The sequence below is a fragment of the Telmatherina bonti genome, assembly GCF_933228915.1.
Source record: "Telmatherina bonti genome assembly, chromosome: 22".
Classification (NCBI taxonomy): domain Eukaryota; kingdom Metazoa; phylum Chordata; class Actinopteri; order Atheriniformes; family Telmatherinidae; genus Telmatherina; species Telmatherina bonti.
This window is the reverse complement of record NC_136631.1, coordinates 2293891-2318525: the sequence shown is the minus strand read 5'-3', so window position 1 is coordinate 2318525 and position 24635 is coordinate 2293891. Positions and strand designations below refer to the sequence as shown.

The 24635-nt window shown below is 44.2% G+C and overlaps 1 protein-coding gene across 1 annotated transcript in view; it reads left to right on the top strand.

Moving 5' to 3' along the window:
* enpep (glutamyl aminopeptidase) overlaps positions 1–24635 on the top strand; it is a gene marked incomplete at its 5' end in the record, with an annotated part of 50089 nt that overhangs the window by 5142 nt on the left and 20312 nt on the right. The window contains 12 exons of the mRNA XM_079262784.1: positions 5400–5554; positions 9557–9670; positions 9868–10002; positions 10072–10137; positions 10225–10290; positions 13260–13420; positions 13926–14008; positions 18659–18795; positions 18954–19009; positions 19082–19232; positions 19797–19870; positions 19942–20046. Of these exons, the coding sequence (XP_079118910.1) occupies positions 5400–5554; positions 9557–9670; positions 9868–10002; positions 10072–10137; positions 10225–10290; positions 13260–13420; positions 13926–14008; positions 18659–18795; positions 18954–19009; positions 19082–19232; positions 19797–19870; positions 19942–20046 (1303 nt within the window). The remainder of the gene's footprint in view (positions 1–5399; positions 5555–9556; positions 9671–9867; positions 10003–10071; positions 10138–10224; positions 10291–13259; positions 13421–13925; positions 14009–18658; positions 18796–18953; positions 19010–19081; positions 19233–19796; positions 19871–19941; positions 20047–24635) is intronic.

Sequence of the window (24635 nt, the reverse complement as noted above, 5' to 3'; positions counted from 1 at the left end):
ATGTTTCTCCTGAATGATTTTTTCACTTCTCAAAAATTGGATGTTATGCTGCTCACAAAGATGTGGCTCCAAGTTGGTGACTCTGCGCTTTTTTCAGAAATTCTACCTCCCTAATGCCTCTACCTGAACTCGGCTCGAATGACAGGCAGAGGCGGGGGAGTAGCAAATCCATCAGCAGGTACCAACAAATTCATTTTCCAGCTTTGAGCTGAAGACATTTGTGATCAATCTCAACAACCCAGTCCTGTGTGCTCTGGTATACCGACTTTACAGACTTTGTGACAGGCCTGCTGCTGACCTATGATCAGTTTATGATTGTTGGTGATTTCAATATTCAATATCCAGGCCCCTGACCAAAGAGTGTTTGAACTCGATTGCTTCTCTTGCCACAGTTGGTGTCGTGTCTTACATATAAAAAAAGGGCACACCCTGGACCTGGTGCTGTCTTTTGGGCTTCATGTGTTGAACCCTCGAAGAAAACTGCTAAACATTTCCCTCTCCAGTTCCTCTCTTTGATCTTTTCTTCGACTGGAAAGACTCCGGTCGAGGGGTTTCTCTTTTAATATTTTTTATAACCAGCGAGAGTCTGGTTATGAAGATTGAACTCTCAAGAAGTATCCCTTATGCCAGGTGGACACTGTGCAATTTTAGAAATCTGACTGTCGGGGAAATGCTCCCACTGCACGACCGGGTTTGTCCCTCATACTCTATTTGACCCTACGACATGTGTACTCATACTGTACGACTGCTGTTAGCCACAATTATTGACAACCACGACTACTTGTCGGCGTCAGTCGGCATGAGCAAGACGTGCTCGAGTGTGAACAACGAAAAACAAAGGTTCCTAGTTCCTATGACAACCACAGCAAGCCTGACAACAGGATGGCGAGCAGGCTGCCAGTTGTTGCAGTTGTGTGCGCTGTCTTGTGCACTGAAACGAAAAACAAAAGAAAACCTCGTCTTCTCTCCATAGCTCTACAAATCTCTTTTCTAGCAGCTGTGTCCACCGCACACGTCTGAAGTTGGGGTTGCCCATCATTGTTTAAAGCTCCACCGGTGTCTTCTGCACAGGTGCGAACGTAGAATCGCAACGTAACACCACTCACACTGTACGAGCGGCGGCGAACATTTCTGACATGTCAGAAGTTTGATCGGGAGGTCGCAGCATCATCGTTAGAACGTAGCAGCAATTAATCCTTCCTCGTGAGTGTTCTCACACTGTACGGCTCACGACCTCCCGACCGGACATGTTTTCACGATGACGCAGCGTGGTCTGCGACAGCAAAATCGTGGTGAAATCCCCTTGAAATCGTACAGTGTCCGCCCAGCATAAGACTAGTTCTCTGAATTCATTTTAATATCCAATCAGAAACTGTTGCTGACGTTAGTTTCCCACCAGTTATTTTATATAATATTACTAGACCCTAGTGAGAAACTGTTATTGAAGCTAATTTCGCACTAGTTATTTTCATAAAACCCTTCAGAGAATATTGCCGAAGCCTATCTCTTACTCGTTAGGGCGTGGGGGGCAGACTCTCACCCTGACCCCCCGGGGATAGTCTCTCACACTGATCCTCTACAAAAAGGTCCCAACTATTAGCCTAACTAAACAGTTCTTTGTACCCTCCGAGCTTAGTCTAGTTTTTCGCTGCCAGGGGTCGGAAGGTTATAAGAACAGCATTATAGTTCCAGACCTTCTGCCTCTGCTGGCGTCTGGGTAAAGGGGCTTACCTGGAGAGTTTGAGGACTCCTTCCCGCTTTCTTGTCCTTAAACTGGAAGAATGAAGAAGCTAAATTTTGTTGGGAGGTTAAGGTTATATCTTAACTCTTACCCCTTTTATTGAAGTTTTTCAGGTTATAATAATGAGATTAATACAAATAAAGAATAATAAAGAAACTTCCCCTTAGGGTTTAACCCATACTAAATTTTGTTCAATTTCCCTGTAAGGAAATATCTTCCTCATTCAGAGAAAGGCTCTAAAATGTTATATTTCTTTATTCAGAAAAGTCTCCATAGAGGCACAAACCAAGTGTAGGAAATGTCTCAGATGCGAATATTTATTTGTTAAAGTCTATTCTTCCTTTTAAGGAAAAACTGTTTTCTCTTTTCAGAAAAAAACTATTTTTCCTCACCAAGGGCTAAAATTCCCAATTTTTTTTTTTTCTATATGCTATCTTCCTCTACAAGAAAGAATAATTTTCCTTTCTTGAAAAATTCTTTTTGGCAGGGTAGAAATCTCAGAAGAGTATTGTTTTTACATATAATCTGTCTTCTACTATAAAAAAGAATATTTTGTCTTTCTAGAAAAATTCTCCTTTTTGGCAGGGCTAATTCCCAAAAAGGTATCTTTTTTTTTCTATAAAAATTCTTTACTTCCTCTTCAAGAAAGACAATCCCTCTTTTAAAAGAATTCTGTTTCTTGGCATGTCTAAATCTCTAAAGAGTTTTTTTTTTCCTCAATACTATTATATCTTCCTTTTCAGAAAAAAGGGCTTTCTGTTCAGAAAGAACCACCTTTTCTGCAGGACTAAAATCTCCTCAGTATTTTTTGCTAAAAATCCTATCTTCCTTTTCAGAAAGACCACTCTTTCCGTCCGGAAAGAGCTATCTTTTCTGCAGGGCTAAAATCTCCAAAGAGTTACAGATCCCACACAATGATAAGTTCTCCACGGTCCTTTCCAATTCAGTCCAATTTCTTAGAAGGATGCGTTGGGGCCGCAGCGGAGCTGCAAAAGCCCCGTTTCGGGCTGCGGCTAAGCTGCAAAGCTGTCTCTCTGTCTTTGTCCACTGTTTTTATATTAAACTTTAAACTCCACCTTCTAGAACACACATACATTTCTCATTTACTGCAAAACAAATTACACACAAAACTACTCATCCCCTCCTTCAAGAAGCATGCATTTTCCCGAGTGGGAGGGGGGACAGTTATACAAAGAAACTCTGTTTTAATGAGCTAAGAATCCTTCTGTCTCAGGTGTTAAAGGCCTGCACTGAGGCAGGTTCTGGAGAGATAGGGTGTTGTCAAGTCTCAATGCAGCTTCTTATCTTAAAGTAAGAGCGCTGCAAAGAGGAGGGTTGAATAGAGGTGAATTCTCTCCTACTAACTCCTTTAACACACCGTCTATAATACTACTCTACAACCCTTTATATGGTAAATATAATTTCACAAAAATTACTACTACTAAAAACCAAAGGTTTATAAAAGTTTACTACAGTTAATTGAACTATTCTTTTACAAACAGCATAAAACATCTCTATGTTATCCTCTCCACTCTGCCATCCAAGGTCAACTATGAGGGGAGATTCCTCTCGTCTCCCCCCCACAGCTGCATACAGGGCCTGGAGAGGGAGGGGGGTCCCGCTCTCACCACTGCTCCACAATCTACAAACATTAATTTCTAAAGTTTTAAAAGTTACTAAAAAAGGTTATAATAAAACTAATCAACTACTGCGTTAGAAACAAAAATACATATAGTGTTAAAGCTTGTGATAATCATGTAAAAACATTTGTGAATCTGCAGTGAATTTATGATTTCAGAGTAACTCTTTTATGGAGGAGCTTCTCCTCAATAGGTCAAAGGAGAAGCTCCTGACACAATCTCCTGGTCGGCCTTTCAACACATGTAAACTTGATTGAGATATGTGAAACGTACTTTTCTGATAATTTTTCACTTCTATTTTCTGTCATTCTGCCCTGGGGTGTGGTCAGTTCCTGCGCCCCGGTATGCCAGATCCGCACGGTAAATTCACACAGCCTTCTTGTTTACTTGTACTTTTAGTGACTAATATCAGTATGATGGGCAAGATCCCACTCTGGATAAATTCCTTTCTCATTTTAATTAAACTTAAACTCCAGCTTTATGCCCCTCCCAGAGCCCTGAGGTCAGCCCATCAGCTCTTGTTGGTTGTTCCCAAAGCCAGGGTGAGGACCTGAGGGGACAGAGCCTTTGCTGTGGCTGCACCCAGACTTTGGTGCAGTCTTCCTCAGTTTGTAAGTCTTCCACAGTCTGTAGGTCTTCCTCAGTCTGTAAGTCTGCACCAGAGCCAAAAAAGCCCCTAGAGCCACCAGGGCCTTCAGAACCTCCAGAGCCATCAGAGCTCCCAGAGCCACCATAGCCACCAGAGCAACGAGAGCCCCCAGAGCCATCAGTACCACCAGAGCCACTATCCCCACCAGTGCCTTCAGAACCTCCAGAGCCATCAGAGCCCCCAGAGCTGCCACAGCATCTTAATTGTCAAAGCAGTCAAGCAGCAACAAAGTTGGGACCATTCCTGTTACCAGCAAACCTCTTCATTTACACTTGTAGGATAATTAATTTGCTATAGCAATGGTTCCCAAACTTTTAATGCAGGGCCCCCTTTTCATCTATGGTAATAATCTGAACCACTGTGTTAAATCACTACAACATACTTTCTCTGTTAACATCAGGTCCATGTCATGTTGACTTGATACTAAGAGGGAGAGTTGCAGACCAGAAACATTGAAAGCAGGGGTCACCAACTATGGTCCTGAAGGGCTACCATCCTGCAAGTTTGAGTGTTTTCCAGGTACAACACACCTGACCCCAACCAATGGCTCATTAACAGGCAGGTGCAGAAGATGACAAGTTCTTGGAGAACATTTTCACTTGAATCAATTGTGTTGTACAAGGGAAACACTAAAACCTGCAGGATGGTAGCCCTCAAGGACTGGAGTTGGTGACCCCTAATCTAAAGAAACTCAGCAAAATGGCTTAGATATCTGTCAGATGAGCTCTTATTGCGAGGCAACACAGAAGAGGAAAAAGCATCCCTCAGTGTCTGCATTATGGTGTGTTGGAAAGGGGGAGTACAATATTTACTGCATAAGGTGGTATAAAGGAGATCTGGGAGCTAAAACTGTAGCAAAGTCCTTAAATGTTGGGGATCCAGCGAGATCCCCCGAAAATAATATTAAAATGCTGTGTGGTTGTTCGTCCATCCATCTATTTTCATTCAGTATCTTAAATTCTTCACATGATGCATTCTGTATCTTTTTAGTAATATGTCTACACAAACACACAGGCAGCATCTAGTTGTTTCTAACTGAATGCTAATATGAGGTCTAAGGCTTCCATTAATAATCTTATACAATTACAAGCTTGGACTATATATCTAATTACGATCATGCTTTTATTATCATTACTAGTTTGAAAAACATTAATCCTACATTATTGTTTATGTGTGTACAGGTGGTGTAAGCACAAGGCTTGGTTTGTAATTCAAATGCTGGTCTACATTATGATGTATCAGAATTTCTAACCCATAAAACGCTTTAGGGTCTTAAAATCTTCTTGGAGAAACTTGGCATGGAGTCTGTTGTGGTCTGAGGTAGCGCTGGAATAAAAGGCAGATTGGTAATAACTCTGCTCTGATCCAGATAAGATAGCCATCCCTGACTTTGGCACTGGTGCCATGGAGAACTGGGGTCTCATCACCTACAGAGAGACCAACCTGCTGTATGACGAGAACGAGTCATCTTCCTACAACAAGCAGCGAGTTGCCAGTGTCATCGCCCACGAGCTGGTCCATCAGGTAAAACTCATCTGAATTATTACATGACAAACTGCTTTTTCTGGAGGATTTATTTCCTTGAATCCACCACAAGGAGCAGATTATGAAGCGCTGGCATCTTTCTGGTTGCAGCCACATTCAACCATAATCACTGAACAAGTTTTGGCCGTTAAATTATGAACGGAAGGTTTTCATCTTCATACTGAAACCTCTGTGAGGTTTAACGACATTGGCTCATTGATGGTTCATTGCCACTTTCCTAGACTTGTTTCTGGTTGCCCAGATTATCAGCAGCGTCGCAGTAAATGAATTTCTATAGGTTACAGAGTCAGTTTGAGGAGTGCAGCTCTAGAAAATGTGCTCATATTTCTGAGTGTTCTCGCTAGCAGTCTGTTGTTAAAGAAGTTTCAATTCAGGGTTATCTAATGGTCCATTGGTGACAGATGAGGTAGAAACAGGTACAGTATGGATATGAAGAGGCTAGTCTGGATTAAAAGCCAGATTTTCCATCTTTACGGGATACAAATGGGAGAAAAAACAACTTGATGTCAGATGAGCTTTAAGAAACAAGCAGAAAGATGAAGAGGTGAGGAAGAAGAGCAGATTTAGACGAGATGAGTCATTATAACATGTACATGTCAGTGTCGCATATGACTTGCATATGAATAGAATACAGGTTTATGGTAACAAACACAACAGTGCCCTTCCAGCAGTATAAGTGCAGTCATTCGCAGTGATTCTATGTGAAGATTCCTGCAAACTGCCTTTTAACGTCCCATACAGTGCAGGAAACTTTGTGTACTGGGTTTTCATTTTAATGATACTGTCCAACAGCTGTAGACGTGCCGGGATCACACGGTTCCGGCGGGCCCCTTCATCTAACACTGGACCCAATTTAATAAGAGTAAGAGCAGCTGTAATGGATCTAAACCAGCCAATCATTATCAGGAAATCTTCCTGGTCCCTAAAACCTCACCGATTCCTAAACCAACTATGACACACGTGTGTCACTGCAATATTTATTTGTTTAATCAGTAATTACACACTATCTCACAGTTAATATGTGACATTTTAACCAGTATGAACTTTAAACATGAATTTTTGGAACAAACAGCTCAGTTTTGAACAACAGCTCCACCTGGTGGTTGGAGCTGCCACTCTGGGTTTATAAAGGAGGAGGTGAGAGGAGGTGCCAGGTGTTTTTGAGGCTGGTGATGAGGTAAACCTCATACTGACAGTGAGCATGGTAAGTGTTTTTATGTTCCAGTTGCTGGATGGTCTTTGTCACCATTTCCTGCTGTGCTGGTTTTGGGTTTAGGTTTTAGTTTTGTCTTTAGGAGTTATTCTGTTTGGCCTTACAGGGCATATGGAGTATCAGCTGGAAGGACTAACTACTTTTGTTTATTTGTTTTGTTTGTTTATTTGTGTTGCTTGCCCTATCAGATATGCCGGGCTCCTGGAGCCTGACTTTTGGAGGTTGGTTTTTACAAGAGACTTATAGTGACATCTTATCGGTTTTGTTCATCCAGTACACCAGGTAATCTGGGTGTACTGGGTGTATGACTAGTTCTGGTTAAACTGTAGCAAATTTACTGACGTCTGGGTCAATAAAATCTTTCCTGATTAAATACTGAGTCCCGCTTGTTTCTGCAATATTCCAGGTTTCCGTGTTTCTGATGACTTGGATAAAAAGTTTCATAGGAATGGTATAACAGGTGGACTGTGCCTTTAATTCATCATTTCATCAGCTGTGATGAGATGACACAAGCGCCAGCGTTTGCTTATTAAGACTTTATTCCAATAGATGAGGTTTTTTTTTTTTTTTTTTAATCCTGTTTCTTTACACGATGACGTGTTTGTTGTATGTCACATTCCAATTGATAACTATTAGAATTATTATTGATGCAATATAGGAAGCATTGGTGGCTGGATGGTATTTAACTCACATTCCAGCCTTCCATACTGGAACAATCACTCCAGAAGGGTTAATAAACATTTCCCGTGTCTGTTCAAGGTTTTATGAGGAGATGTTCCATTCGCTTCATCAGATATTTCCTGCTAAGATACGACGTCTGCTCTGTAAAGTTTTATGACCTGATAAGATTCCAGGAAGGATGGACCAGTCCAGTTCCTGATGGTCCTGCTGGTTATCCCTCTGGGAATGATACTAGCACTGATGCTGGGAATGATACTAGCACTGATGCTGGGAATGATACTGGTACTGATGCTGGGAATGATACTGGGTCTGGGATTGATGCTGGGATTGATGCTGGGAATGATACTGGGTCTGGGATTGATGCTGGGAATGATACTGGGATTGATGCTGGGAATGATACTTGAACTGATGCTGGAAATGATACTGGTACTGATGCTGGGAATGATACTGGGTCTGGGATTGATGCTGGGAATTATACTGGGTCTGGGATTGATGCTGGGATTGATGCTGGGAATGATACTGGGTCTGGGATTGATGCTGGGAATGATACTGGGATTGATGCTGGGAATGATACTGGGTCTGGGATTGATGCTGGGAATGATACTGGGATTGATGCTGGGAATGATACTGGGTCTGGGATTGATGCTGGGATTGATGCTGGGAATGATACTGGGTCTGGGATTGATGCTGGGATTGATGCTGGGAATGATACTGGGTCTGGGATTGATGCTGGGAATGATACTGGGTCTGGGATTGATGCTGGGAATGATACTGGGATTGATGCTGGGAATGATACTGGGTCTGGGATTGATGCTGGGAATGATACTGGGTCTGGGATTGATGCTGGGATTGATGCTGGGAATGATACTGGGTCTGGGATTGATGCTGGGAATGATACTGGGATTGATGCTGGGATTGATGCTGGGAATGATACTGGGTCTGGGATTGATGCTGGGAATGATGCTGGGAATGATGCTGGGAATGATACTGGGTCTGGGATTGATGCTGGGAATGATACTGGGTCTGGGATTGATGCTGGGATTGATGCTGGGAATGATACTGGGTCTGGGATTGATGCTGGGAATGATACTGGGATTGATGCTGGGAATGATACTGGGTCTGGGATTGATGCTGGGATTGATGCTGGGAATGATACTGGGTCTGGGATTGATGCTGGGAATGATACTGGGTCTGGGATTGATGCTGGGAATGATACTGGGATTGATGCTGGGAATGATACTTGAACTGATGCTGGAAATGATACTGGTACTGATACTGGGAATGATACTGGGTCTGGGATTGATGCTGGGATTGATGCTGGGAATGATACTGGGTCTGGGATTGATGCTGGGAATGATACTGGGATTGATGCTGGGAATGATACTGGGTCTGGGATTGATGCTGGGAATGATACTGGGTCTGGGATTGATGCTGGGATTGATGCTGGGAATGATACTGGGTCTGGGATTGATGCTGGGAATGATACTGGGATTGATGCTGGGAATGATACTGGGTCTGGGATTGATGCTGGGATTGATGCTGGGAATGATACTGGGTCTGGGATTGATGCTGGGAATGATACTGGGTCTGGGATTGATGCTGGGAATGATACTGGGATTGATGCTGGGAATGATACTTGAACTGATGCTGGAAATGATACTGGTACTGATACTGGGAATGATACTGGGTCTAGGATTGATGCTGGGACTGATACTGGGATTGATGCTGGGAATGATACTGGGATTGATGCTGGTACTGATACTGGGAATGATACCGGGTCTGGGATTGATGCTGGGAATGATACTGGCACTGATGCTGGAAATGATACTGGGACTGATGGCGGGACTGAGGCTGGGTCTATAGCTGATACTGGACTTATACAGGGACCGGTGCTGAAACTGATATTGGGATTGATGCTATGACTAATGCTGTGTGAGACTATAGAGAGAGCCCCTGGTTGGGGGCAGGACCTACAGCAGCCCCCACTCCTCTGAGGAAACTAAACTAAATGTTATTTCGCTGTCAATCTGATCAACCAGACTGAGGAATTCAGTCTGGTTAAAACCTTCATGTTTGACTTTTTCTAGTGGTTTGGCAACATTGTCACCATGGACTGGTGGGATGATCTCTGGCTGAACGAAGGCTTTGCCAGTTTCTTTGAGTACATCGGTGTGGAGAAGGCCGAACCGTCCTGGACCATGGTGGGTTTTTAAGCAGATAAATATGTACCATCCGTGTTTTACAGGGTTTGGTATGTTTTTTGGTTTTTTTTCTTTTTTTGTGATTCTGCATGTTAGGTTTCCCTCTACTGAGAACTCGTGTTTGAAACTTAGACATGGTTTTCCAATATTTTACCCGGAAAATTAAAACCATCACTGAGATTTTCTTTGGTTTTCAGCGAGACATTATGATCATCGGAGATGTGCTTCCAGTCATGGTCAACGACGCCCTCCTCTCCTCTCATCCAATCATTGTGGATGTGTCGAGCCCAGCAGAAATCACATCGGTTTTCGATGCAATCTCATACAGCAAGGTAGGAAATGGGAAATGCAGCATCATCTGAGCCTCAAGGGAACAGTGTGTAATTTAATCTGTTGTCCAGGGAGCCTCAGTTCTCAGGATGCTGGAGGCCTGGATGGGTAGAGACGCCTTCAGGGACGGCTGTCGGGTGAGTAGAGAGGATGGCAGTAGATGTCAGCCATATAGCTTTTTCTCTCAGTCATGTAACCACATGACTTTTGTTTTTTCTCACCAGAAATATCTGAAGGACTTTTATTTCCAAAACGCCAAGACCGCCGACTTCTGGGCTTCTCTAACTGAAGTACGTTTACACACTTCCTCGATGTTCTACAAGATCCTTTAACATAATGAAGATGGTCTAGTCTGACGTAGTCTAGTCTCATCTAGTCTAGTCTACTGTAGTCTAGTCTAATGAAATTAAAAATACTTTATTAATCCCCAAAGGGAAATACTGTAGTATATAATAATAATAACTAGAGGAGGTCTTGTTCTGGAGGCTGATGGCTGCTGGCAGGAATGATCTTCTGTATCTTTCAGTCTTACATCGGACCTGAAGAAGCCTCTCACTGAACACACTTTGTTGTTTCATCACTGTGTTGTGGAGAGGGTGTGAAGAATCCTCCATCATCTTCATCAGCTTGTGCAGCATTCTTCTTTGGACAATCAGCTCCAGCGGCTCCAGAGTTACTCCAAGCACAGAAGCAGCTTTCTGGATCAGTTTGTTGATTCTCTTCAAGTCTCTGGTTCTGATGCTACTACCCCAGCAGATGCTGCAAAGCTGACTGCACTCTCCACAACAGACTTATAGAAGATATGCAACATCTTGGTGCAGACGTTAAACTATCTCAGCTTCCTTAAGAAGTACAGTCTGCTCTGACCTTTCTTGTAGATGTAGTCAGTGTTGCATTTCCAGTCCAGTTTGTTGTCCAGCTGAACTCCAAGATAGTTTGTACTTTTAAAAACAAATCAAGATAGCAAGCCAGAGCTACTACAGTTTGTTGCCATCAGACAGCGCAATCCAATGAAAATTAGTCTTGTATGGCTTAGTCTTGTTTATTGTATTCTGCACTAGTCTAATCTAGTCTTGCCTTTTCTATTCTAATGTAGTCTAGTCTGGTCTTGTCTCACCTAGTTTAAGGTAGTCTAGTCCAGTCTAGTTAAGTCTAATATGTTTTTGTTTCTAGTCTAGTGTAGTCTACCCATCTGGTTTTGTCTAATGTACTCTACTTCTGTCCAGTCTTGTCTGGTCTAGTCTACTCTGATGTAGTCTTGTCTGGTCTAGTTTAGTTTAACATGGTCTTGCCTACAGTAGTGTAGTGTACTCTCATTTAATCAAGTCTAATGTAGTCTAGTCTCTTCTGGTTTAGTCTGGTCTAATGTATTGTGATCTTGCCCTATCTAGTCTCGTCTAGACTAGTTTTATGTAGTGTAGTCTGGTCTGTTCTAGTCTGATGTAGTCTACTCTGGTCTAGTCTAGTCTAATGCATTTTAGTGTAGTGTAGTCTAAGGCAGTCTTGTCTCGTCTAATTTAATCTCGTCTGGTCTAGTGTAATATGTTCTTGTCTACTGTAATGTAGTCTAGTCTGGGCGTATGTCATCTAGTTTAATGTAGTTTACTCCGGTCTAGTTTAGTCAAATGTTTTGTCTAGTCTGGTTAGTCTAGTCTCATCTCGTCAAGTCTGACTGTAGTTTTGTCTGGTCTAGTCTTGTGTTGCCTAGTCTCATCTAGACTAGTCTAATGTACTGTAGTCGACTCAATGCTTTATACATCAGTATAAAGTTGTACCCCAACTTTCAAGTTGAACTGCTCTTCCTCCTGAGCTACAGCCGCTGTTGTATTTTTTGGACTAGACAACTTGCATGCCCCTGCCAAGACGGCTCTTCAGAAACCTACGGGTGATGTCACGGAGGCTCCATCCATCCATATACAGTCTATGGGGCGGCTGTAGCTCAGGAGGAAGAGCAGTTGTCCTTCAACTGGTAAGTTGGGGGATTGATTCCAGGCTTCTCCTGAAATGCCGAAGTGTCCTAGGGCAAGACACTGAACCCCAAACTGCCCCCCGATGTGCCTATCGGGGTATGAGTGTGTTGAGTGAGTGAGTGTGTGTGTGAATGGGTGAATGTGACAAGTAGTGTAAAGCACTTTGAGTGGTCTGTATGACTAGAAAAGCGCTATAGAAGTACAAGTCCATTTACCATTTACCATTTATGGCTTCCTCCCACAGCGTGTCACCGGCAGCATACCTTGCAGTCACACTAAACTGGAATAAATTACGTCTGTCAACTCATCCAAAGTGAGGGAGCAGAATGCCTGAATTTAGGTCCTCCACTTGATTTGCCATCACGATAAAATTGTGAATGAATTTGTTTACAGGCACGTCTTTGATTCATTTGATTATCTTATCTTCATTATAAAAATCATCAAAAAGTTAATTGGAGACATCAGGTATGAATGTTTTGGCAAACTTGCCACATGTGAATGGGTTAGGGTAGGGTTGTTTTTTTTCTTTCAGCTATCTTCTTTGTTAAAAGGTTTTGCTCTGCATTAGTTAGCTAGAGAACGTAAATTAAAAGGAAGGAAGTTTACTCCTTGACGTCACAATGTATATTTCTTGCATTCTCCAATAAAAAAGAGCATCCTGTATCAGGAGGCTCACAACAATGACAACGAATTGTGGAAAAGGATGGATGTATCAAAATGCATGTGAATGTTTTGTGTTTTTAATATATATGTTACTTTTTTTTAGAGGATTGATCTGAGAGCCATATGCAGTCATCAAAAGAACCATTTCTGGCTCAAAAACCATTGGTTACTGACCCCTAACTTGGAGTGTATGAAAACACCTTTCGGGGGAGTAATAATAGAAAAAAAAAATTATTTGGAAACTACAGGCGAACCAAGATCTAAAATATCTCAAAGCATTGTAGTCTTGATCAAATTCAGACACTTTAACTTTACATCTATGAATAATCTGTGCTGCACACTGATTTTCCCCTTCTGTGATGAGATCTGGGTAATGCCTGCAAAACCACATAACACACAGTTTTCACTTTGCAGAAAAGAGCAATAACAATACACAATAAAGCTGGCCTTCATGATTACACCAATTTAATATTTTTTTCAGTCAAAACCGGTAAAATTCATGTTGTTGGATCGGAACACAGTTGTACTGATGTATAAAGCCAGAAAGCCTGATGCCAACGCAACATGAAACAAGTAGAAACAATCCACCTGTAATATAGCTGCATATGTGTCTGTCCTGTCTTCAGGTGAGTGGCCTACCTGTTGCAGATGTAATGGACACATGGACCAAACAGATGGGTTATCCTGTCATAGATCTGTCAGTCTCCACAACAGACGCTAAAATTAAACAAAAGCGTTTCCTCCTGGACCCCAATGGTGATGCCACACATCCTCCTTCACCCTTTGCGTAAGTGACGTCAGAAAGACTGGTTCATTTGGTTGCATCCTCAGAGTGAAAAAAAAACACATTATCCATCAAATGGAACCAGAAGTTCAAAGGTCAGCTAGCTCCTTATGCTGAAACAACAAGCAGAATTCTGTCTGCTGACCTGGTGCTGTTTTTATTTCAGATGTGTTCAGTGGTTCAGTGAGCATGTCGTCCACTGACTGTTGCTCAGTTTGAGGTTAGAATGGATGTAAAACACCACTTACATCCATTCATTTCACTTTAAACTTGTTGGGATGTTTTATGGTTTCATGAGATCTCATTCATCCCGTCAACCATGCTAGAAAATCCAGCTTAGACCAGCATCGCTGTATCTGGTCTATGCTGGTTTTTCTAACAGGCTAGTCATATTTTACCCCGTTTTAGTAGAATTAACCATTTCTACTTGAAAATGGTGAATACCTGCTTTTGTGTGTATTTTAGTGTAAACCAGTATTGTTATTGATGAAGACTGTTTATTTTACAGATACAAGTGGACAATTCCCGTACAGTGGCACTCGACTCATAATGACAAAACCATGCTGACCATGTTTGATAGGAACTCTGCAGGTAAAATATTATTTATTTATAATAATCTGCACATTTCAAAGCATTTCACTTTTGTTTATTGGAGGTTAACCCTCTTTAGATTTGTTATCGCCCTTTCAAGATGTTCCAGAAACACTTAATTTCTGAGTCAACTTTAACCCAAGACGCACATCCCCCACCCACACCCCCAATCATACTAATATAAAAAGCCAATATTCATTGTAGAAGTTGTAAATACCCTGCGATGGACTGGCGAGCTGTCCAGGGTGTACCCTGCCTGTCGCCCGAAGCCAGCTGGGATAGGCTCCAGCTTCCCCGCCACCCTGAATTCGATTAAGCGGTTCAGAAAATGAATGAATGAATGAAAGTTGTAAATACTTTTGCCACAAAATAAAACTTAGACAAGTAATTTTACAGCCATCACCTGGTTATTATTCTACATTTTTTCTCATTTAAAGTTTGTCTCAGAAACTTTAAAAATCCAGTTTTGAACTCATTTGGCGATTTACTAGCAAAGACTAACCCTTGTACCTTAGAGTGGTTATTTATAAATACACAGGAGGCGGCACACCCAACAGACGGCTGCCATGTTGCATCACCATCATTGAATACAAAAGTTGAAATGTGACAAACTTGTTAGCCTAATGTATTTTAGCTATGAATTCCTGTGAAGAAAGTATGGAAGCGATGCATACTATAATCCAAATGAAAATGCAATCGAGGAAATGCTTTTCCATTGTCAGAACGTACCTGCATTTTTGATTCATAAATAAAAATAATAGATCATCGAAGCGGCATTTCATTTTTACCATCAACACTGCCTGTGCTATGAAATATATAAAAACAAAATAAAAAGGACATTGCTGTTTCACATCAAAAAGTGGTGCAAAGTTCACTTTGAATTGGCAATCCTGAGCGGCACAGGAGTGTGACATCATAGTCTTGCTGCTTCGTCAATCCCAGTCTGGCCGCATTTCACATCTAATACAGCAGGTAAGGGATATGGTGGTCCTACACGGCAGCTTCAACTTTCAGAGTGGATAATAAACAATGCAAATGATTGGAAAATTACAAATACACACCACTGCATCTCTCACAATTGTTCATAAAACATGATACCACATCCAGAATGTTGGTAGTTGCATTAAAGTTGGAGGGTTCAGGACATGGCCACAGTTTCAGTGTTCCTACTGATGTGAACCAACTTTACTATTTAATTAGGTCAGCCACATCAGGACAATCAGGACATAAACCGTCTCCTTTTCCTTGTTTTATGAACAGTGCAGCTGAACAACACACTGCAACATCAATGTTCTCATCACATTCCCGCTCATTAGTCATCACGTAGTCACGTTACATCACATGGCATCCCTCTTTTACTTAGAATTAAAGTTTACCTTGACATAATTTTGTTTTGTTTACATCCTCTTTTTCCCTTTTTCCCAACCAATTCATTTTTAGTCATCCATTTTATTCATTATTAATTTTTATAACACCACTCATTTTTTTCAGTTTGATTTTTTTCACCACAAAATTATGGAACTTCTTTGGTGTTTTCCTCACCGTCTGGGGTCTAGCCACAGTTTTTCTTAGTTTCACAGTATTCTCTGAACAAGATCGATTTGAACTGCGGACCATTATCTGATCTGATGGTAACCGGCAGTTCATGTGTCCTGAACATACAGTCGGTGGAGTCAACGACTTTTTCTGCTGTTGTGGACGTTGTTACATCATACTCATAATACCTACTGTAATATCTACCAGTATGAGCATGGAATGATTCAAAGGCAGTGGTCCAAGTATGGCTACAGCAACATCTTTCCAAGTTCCCACCAGCAAGCATGTACTCCTCAGCTGTTTGGGTGGATCAGGTCTGGCTACTATTTAAAGTCCATGACATGCTTTACAGTGTTTCTCAAATCCAGTCCTCAGTCCCCCCTGCCCTGCATGTTTTAGACCCGTTCCTCCTCCAAAGAACCTGAGTAAGATTATTGAACTTCCTTATTAAGTTCTGAGCTTAAGTAATGAGCTTTTATTTCATTCAGGTGTGTTAAAGTAGAGTTGTCTATAAAACATACAAGGCAGGCCTGCGGACCAGAATTGAGAAACACTGCTTTACAGTGTTCCTCTGCAGCTTTGTCCATGCCAGGCCACCATACTTTTATTCTGAGAGGTTTTCCCACTATTCCTAAGTGTCCTTCATGAGTTAGTGAAAGCACTAAGTTTTCCTGGCAATGCAATGTGAGTTCCCCATAAAACTATGTATCCTATCAGACACAAGTCCTTTTCAATGGATTCATATGTTTTGCATCTGTCAAAATGTCCATTTTCCATCGCTCCGCATACTTCTGCTACCTCTAAGTCAGAAGAAGAGGCTTCTTCAACCTTTATGGTGGTGAGAGCTTTTGGAGTTGCATTTTTTGCAATGAATCTCACGTACTTCTCTGAGTCATGTTTGTGTATCTCCCCTGACAATATGTCTGACAACAGTCTTGACAATGAATGTTAAATTATCCAGAAACATGTGTTACCATAAAGTCATACGGTTGCAATCTGAGAACTCACCCCTGTGCACATGGTTGCGACCTCTGACTGTATATGACCTCTAGCAGCTTGTGGTCTGTGATTAAGTCAAACTTTCAACCATATACGTATAAATATAGTCTTTCACATGACACACACTAGTGCTAGGGCTTCTCTTTCTGTCTGAGAGTACCTGCGCTGTCAGGATGTCAGGCTAAGACTCCCATAACACACTGGCACTTCTTCTTCCTGTTTCTGAACCAGCACTGCACCAAACATACTGGGTCTGTATCTGCAATGACTTTGGTTGGTGCATCTTTGTCAAAGTAAGCTAAGGTATCTGGATCTAGACTAGAACCTGGACCCAGACCTGGGCCCCATTTATAAACCTGCAACATACCTCCAGGTAGCGTCCGTACGGAGAACAGAGAACCTTCCACGTTTCTACAGCAGCACGTCCCCCGCCTGTTTCCTCCATAAATCAGGATCAACAGGAAGTTTAACACGGTGAGGAAACATCTGGCCACGCCCACATGTTGGCCATAAAAGGTCAGGCCGACGCCCTGATAAATATGAACCCATCTCATTTCCATGACGGTTCTGCAGGAAAAAAGAGGAATTTTCTGGAAAATGAGGAAGAAATTCCAACAGATAAAGTTGTAAAATGTAAAAGTATTTTATCTGGTGGAGACGGGATGGACATCAGCACCAGCAGAAAGACAGAGGAGGTCAGCAGGGGACAGATGCTGTCAGCGTCTCATCAGACCACCGGACTTATCCAGGAAGGACAAATAAAGTCGTCAGACAATAAAATGTAGGGAGAGAGGACATCTTGGTCCACCTTGTCCCCCCAGCAGGCGTGTCCTGGCAGAGGAGGAGGTGCAGGAGACGGAGACATGAGAATTGTCCACCTCTGATGTGTTGCATCACTTCTAGACGTTTGTCAGCAGTTTGGTTCCAACATGATGGTTGGAGGTCGGGGACAACAGCGCTGGTCGCAGCTGAACGGGACACGTTACCATTTAGTAGCATGTTATGTAGCGTCTCCACTATCTGCAGACATCTGCAGCTGTACAACAGGTTTCCTCCTGGGCATGGAGGCACCTCCACCTGCCTCCATCTGCCCGATGGCCGCTACACCACGTCTGGCTGTGGAGAACATCGTTCTGTTCCTCTGCTCTGGGTTGGGAAAAGGAGCGGACCCGACCTGTCAGTCCCTTCCCTTTGGAAGGTGCTGGACTGGAGTCCAGAGTCTCCATGTTCCATGTCCACCAGCAGGGACAGATAAGCCACGTTGGGGAGCATTTTATATCCAACCATCACTTCATGTTCTGTATCTGCAGGTGGAGGAAACACCTGAGCAGCCTGATGATGGGCTGTTGTCATGGCGACCGCCTCCTTTTACCTGCAGGTCTTCATGTAGAGCTTTATTAGTACGGCAGCTTCTGTACGACTTATTAACTGTGTGATGTGGCTTTTCTAACATGTAGAACTGCTTGGTTTCAGAACATTTTACTGCTGGACGTTTTACGTGCTGGAGGAACTTTTTCTCTTCTTCTGCAGATGCTGTTAATGTCCAACATTCTGGGGGAAAGTTTACGTTTCATTTGGAACAAATGGCTCAGATTTCTTTTTATTTTCTGCCTTTGGTGTCGCCGTTTCCCGTTTCTCCAGATGTTGTCGTACGCCGGGGTCAGAGTTGGCGCGGAGGTCGGGACGTTTTACCGCCAAGTCGTGTTTTTAGAAACCCCAGAAGTGGACTAGAACCGGCGTATGGCAGGTTTTGAGTGACAGCTTTAGAAATGATCGATCGATCAACCGATCAATCAGGTGTCACAATGTGGTAGACGGCATCCCGTTTACACTTTGGCCCAGACATCGTGTAAGCACAGTTTCCTCATGTTTCATTGACTTAACATGTTTCAGGCAGACTTCATGATGATCCAGTTTCTGTTGCTTTGGACACACAGCGAACGCTGCACTGCAGAGCATCTGGAACTCCTCAAACTGAATCTCTCAACAAACCACTTTGTTTATCCCCAAGTACAAACAACTCAACAACTGTTTAAACCATTAAAGTCTTCATGAACACTGAAGTCTTCCTCTCTGCTCTGCACCTCGCCCTGATGCTCTCATGTCGCCTTTCAGAACAAGTCATCGTGGACTACTTGCCTTCATCTGACGGGCTGCTGAAGATCAACAATGATCACATCGGCTTCTACAGAGTCAACCATGACGACCAGATGTGGACTATGATCAGCCAGCACCTTCAGACAAACCGCCTGGTACAGCCATGCTCGTCTCCACACGCTGAAGACCCCGACAGTTAAACCAGGACCACTAAGCTGTTAACTAACCAGCGAGCAGAATCTTTGTGTGCTGATGTTAGAGCAGATCACCCTGCAGGACAGACGATCTGAGGACGTTTGTCTTTCTTCAACAGGAGTTTGATGCAGCTGATCGAACAAGCTTCATTGATGATGTTTTTGCTCTTGCGAGGTAAATATTTACCCATAAACAACTCATCTGAATGTTCATGTGTTGATTAGATGTCTTCTCTGCACCAATCAGGGCGGACATTGTGGATTATGGCAACGCCTTCAATCTCACCATGTACCTGAACAACGAATCAGACTACATCGTGTGGGACCGCGTGGCGTCCTCCATCGCCTACGTTCGGGACATGCTGTCCAACACAGAGGACGTGTACAGGAAGTTTCAGGTGATCATAAAACCCACTTTTGTGTTAATAAATAAAGTCATTCATGTTTCAGTTTAAAAAGTGTTGATTTTGCTGTAAAATCATCTTTAAAAGATTTTCGAAAATTTCAAATTTTATTTAAACCTGAATTTATTCTCAAAGTTGTATTTTTCATTGTGAAAGGTAATTCTGGAACTTTTTTTGCAGAATTTTTTTAGTTATTCAAAAGAATCAACCGACTGCTGAAAGTTTTCTAAATAAACAAAAAAAAATTGAAAACCGAATGAACAGAAATATTTATACACACGCAAATATGTTAAAATATTCTACTTTCATACAATTAATTTCTCTCTGTTTAGTTCTTTATTTGACTGATTGATTTTGTTCTGTGGCGTTGTGAGGGACCGGCGACCGGTCCAGGTGTACGGCCTGTGACCCAGTGACTGCTGGGAGAGAGACCAGTGTCCCGCCACCCTGAACTAGACGAAATGGTTCAGAGGACGGAAGGATTTGTTTTCTGTTTTTCATCTAAAACATTTAAATAAACAGATTTATTTTTTCATCCCGTAAAATATTCTTCTCCAGAAACTGTTTCGGGATCATGTTCAGAAGATCTCGTCCGAGCTGGGATGGACGGACACAGGAACGCAGACGGAAAGGTCTGAAACACGCCTCAAACCATCATCTCCTTCATCCTCTTCATCCTCTCACCACGTTAATCCGGTTTCAGGCTGCTGAGGGAGACGGTGCTCGGCATCGCCTGTCAGATGGACGATCCCGTTGCTCTGAGTAACGCTGCTCGCATCTTCAACCAGTGGATTAATGGAAGTCTCAGGTCTCTCTCCGTCTCTCTCCATCTCTCTCTCTCCATGTCTCTCTGTCTCCAGAATGAATAAAGGTGTGGCGGTTTTCCTGAAGGAAGAGCAGCTTGTTACTGATCTAATAGTTAGTGGCGTCACGCTCAGAGGGGTTTTCCCTGCAGGTTTGGCTGGGTCGAGCCGGGTCCCGATCTCCGTGGTTCCCCCCTTCATTCCTAACGAGACACCGGAGCGTTTCGGTAAAATAGCAAATGTTTTCCGTTCGGTCGGTCTGGGCTGTAAGAGAGAGAAGCTGAAACATGTTCAGTCTCTAAGAAGGCAGGTGTTCATGTTCCTAACCTCTCCATCACAGTCTCTGGAGGTTTCCTTCAGAGTTAAGCACGGTGACGGTCATTACATGGTCTATGTTAGTATATGTCTATGTTAGTACAGGTCTATGTTAGTACATGTCTATGTTAGTACATGGTCTATGTTAGTACAGGTCTATGTTAGTACAGGTCTATGTCGGTACATGTCTATGTCGGTACATGGTCTATGTTAGTACAGGTCTATGTTAGTACATGTCTATGTCGGTACATGTCTATGTCGGTACATGGTCTATGTTAGTAGAGGTCTATGTTAGTACATGTCTATGTCGGTACATGGTCTATGTTAGTACAGGTCTATGTCGGTACATGTCTATGTCGGTACATGTCTATGTCGGTACATGGTCTATGTTAGTACAGGTCTATGTCGGTACATGTCTATGTCGGTACATGTCTATGTCGGTAAATGGTCTATGTTAGTACAGGTCTATGTTAGTACATGTCTATGTTAGTACATGGTCTATGTTAGTACAGGTCTATGTTGGTACATGTCTGTCTGTACATGTCTATGTTAGTACATGGTCTATGTTAGTACATGGTCTATGTTCGTACATGGTCTATGTTAGTACAGGTCTATGTTAGTACATGTCTATGTTAGTACATGGTCTATGTTAGTACAGGTCTATGTCAGTACATGTCTATGTCGGTACATGTCTATGTCGGTACATGTCTATGTCGGTACATGGTCTATGTTAGTACAGGTCTATGTTAGTACATGGTCTATGTTAGTACATGGTCTATGTTCGTACATGGTCTATGTTGGTACAGGTCTATGTTAGTACAGGTCTATGTTAGTACATGTCTATGTTAGTACATGGTCTATGTTAGTACAGGTCTATGTCGGTACATGTCTATGTCGGTACATGTCTATGTCGGTACATGGTCTATGTTAGTACATGTCTATGTTAGTACAGGTCTATGTTAGTACATGGTCTATGTTAGTACAGGTCTATGTCGGTACATGGTCTATGTTAGTACAGATCTATGTCGGTACATGTCTATGTCGGTACATGGTCTATGTTAGTACAGGTCTATGTCGGTACATGTCTATGTCGGTACATGGTCTATGTCGGTACATGGTCTATGTTAGTACAGGTCTATGTCGGTACATGTCTATGTCGGTACATGTCTATGTCGGTACATGGTCTATGTCGGTACATGTCTATGTCGGTACATGTCTATGTCGGTACATGTCTATGTCGGTACATGGTCTATGTTAGTGCAGGTCTATGTCGGTACATGTCTATGTCGGTACATGTCTATGTCGGTACATGTCTATGTCGGTACATGTCTATGTCGGTACATGGTCTATGTCGGTACATGGTCTATGTTAGTACAGGTCTATGTCGGTACATGTCTATGTCGGTACATGTCTATGTCGGTACATGGTCTATGTCGGTACATGTCTATGTCGGTACATGTCTATGTCGGTACATGTCTATGTCGGTACATGGTCTATGTTAGTGCAGGTCTATGTCGGTACATGTCTATGTCGGTACATGTCTATGTCGGTACATGTCTATGTCGGTACATGTCTATGTCGGTACATGGTCTATGTCGGTACATGGTCTATGTTAGTACAGGTCTATGTCGGTACATGTCTATGTCGGTACATGTCTATGTCGGTACATGGTCTATGTCGGTACATGTCTATGTCGGTACATGTCTATGTCGGTACATGTCTATGTCGGTACATGACTATGTCGGTACAGGTCTATGTCGGTACATGGTCTATGTTAGTGCAGGTCTATGTCGGTACAGGTCTATGTCGGTACATGGTCTATGTTAGTGCAGGTCTATGTCGGTACATGACTATGTCGGTACAGGTCTATGTCGGTACATGTCTATGTCGGTACATGTCTATGTCGGTACATGTCTATGTCGGTACATGGTCTATGTTAGTACATGTCTATGTCGGTACATGTCTATGTCGGTACAGGTCTATGTCGGTACATGTCTATGTCGGTACATGTCTATGTCGGTACATGGTCTATGTCGGTACATGTCTATGTCGGTACATGTCTATGTCGGTACATGTCTATGTCGGTACATGGTCTATGTTAGTACAGGTCTATGTCGGTACATGACTATGTCGGTACATGTCTATGTCGGTACATGGTCTATGTTAGTACAGGTCTATGTCGGTACATGACTATGTCGGTACATGTCTATGTCGGTACATGTCTATGTCGGTACATGTCTATGTCGTTACATGGTCTATGTTAGTACAGGTCTATGTCGGTACATGACTATGTCGGTACATGGTCTATGTTAGTACAGGTCTATGTCGGTACATGACTATGTCGGTACATGTCTATGTCGGTACATGTCTATGTCGGTACATGTCTATGTCGTTACATGGTCTATGTTAGTACATGGAGCATGAAATGTTTTAAGTGTGGGGATCTTTCTGCCCAAAGAAGTCAGCTGAAGAGCCAGCTGTGGATCGTGAGCAACCTGTGGTGGAGCAGGGCGTGTTGGAGCAGGGTGTGGTGGAGCAGGGCGTGATGGAGCAGGGTGTGATGGAGCAGGGTGTGGTGGAGCAGGGCGTGATGGAGCAGGGTGTGGTGGAGCAGGGTGTAATGGAGCAGGGTGTGGTGGAGCAGGGTGTGTTGGAGCAGGGTGTGGTGGAGCAGGGCGTGATGGAGCAGGGCGTGTTGGAGCAGGGTGTGGTGGAGCAGGGCGTGATGGAGCAGGGTGTGGTGGAGCAGGGCGTGATGGAGCAGGGTGTGATGGAGCAGGGTGTGGTGGAGCAGGGCGTGATGGAGCAGGGTGTGGTGGAGCAGGGTGTAATGGAGCAGGGTGTGGTGGAGCAGGGTGTGTTGGAGCAGGGTGTGGTGGAGCAGGGCGTGATGGAGCAGGGCGTGTTGGAGCAGGGTGTGGTGGAGCAGGGCGTGATGGAGCAGGGTGTGGTGGAGCAGGGCGTGGTGGAGCAGGGCGTGATGGAGCAGGGTGTGGTGGAGCAGGGTGTGATGGAGCAGGGTGTGATGGAGCAGGGTGTGGTGGAGCAGGGCGTGGTGGAGCAGGGCGTGATGGAGCAGGGTGTGGTGGAGCAGGGTGTGATGGAGCATGGTGTGGTGGAGCAGGGTGTGATGGAGCAGGGTGTGGTGGAGCAACCTGTGATGGAGCAGGGTGTGGTGGAGCAGGGCGTGATGGAGCAGGGTGTGGTGGAGCAACCTGTGATGGAGCAGGGTGTGGTGGAGCAGGGTGTGATGGAGCAGGGTGTGGTGGAGCAGGGTGTGATGGAGCAGGGTGTGGTGGAGCAACCTGTGATGGAGCAGGGTGTAATGGAGCAGGGTGTGGTGGAGCAGGGTGTGGTGGAGCAACCTGTGATGGAGCAGGGTGTGGTGGAGCAGGGTGTGGTGGAGCAGGGCGTGGTGGAGCAGGGCGTGGTGGAGCAGGGTGTGATGGAGCAGGGTGTGATGGAGCAGGGTGTGGTGGAGCAGGGTGTGGTGGAGCAACCTGTGATGGAGCAGGGTGTGGTGGAGCAGGGTGTGGTGGAGCAGGGCGTGTTGGAGCAGGGTGTGATGGAGCAGGGTGTGGTGGAGCAGGGCGTGATGGAGCAGGGTGTGATGGAGCAGGGTGTGGTGGAGCAGGGCGTGATGGAGCAGGGTGTGGTGGAGCAGGGTGTAATGGAGCAGGGCGTGATGGAGCAGGGTGTGGTGGAGCAGGGTGTGGTGGAGCAGGGTGTGGTGGAGCAGGGCGTGGTGGAGCAGGGCGTGATGGAGCAGGGCGTGATGGAGCAGGGTGTGGTGGAGCAGGGCGTGTTGGAGCAGGGTGTGGTGGAGCAGGGCGTGGTGGAGCAGGGCGTGATGGAGCAGGGCGTGATGGAGCAGGGTGTGGTGGAGCAGGGCGTGTTGGAGCAGGGTGTGGTGGAGCAGGGCGTGATGGAGCAGGGTGTGGTGGAGCAGGGTGTAATGGAGCAGGGTGTGGTGGAGCAGGGTGTGTTGGAGCAGGGTGTGGTGGAGCAGGGCGTGATGGAGCAGGGTGTGATGGAGCAGGGTGTGATGGAGCAGGGTGTGGTGGAGCAGGGCGTGATGGAGCAGGGTGTGATGGAGCAGGGTGTGTTGGAGCAGGGTGTAATGGAGCAGGGTGTGTTGGAGCAGGGTGTGGTGGAGCAGGGCGTGATGGAGCAGGGCGTGTTGGAGCAGGGTGTGGTGGAGCAGGGCGTGATGGAGCAGGGTGTGGTGGAGCAGGGTGTGGTGGAGCAGGGTGTGATGGAGCAACCTGTGGTGGAGCAG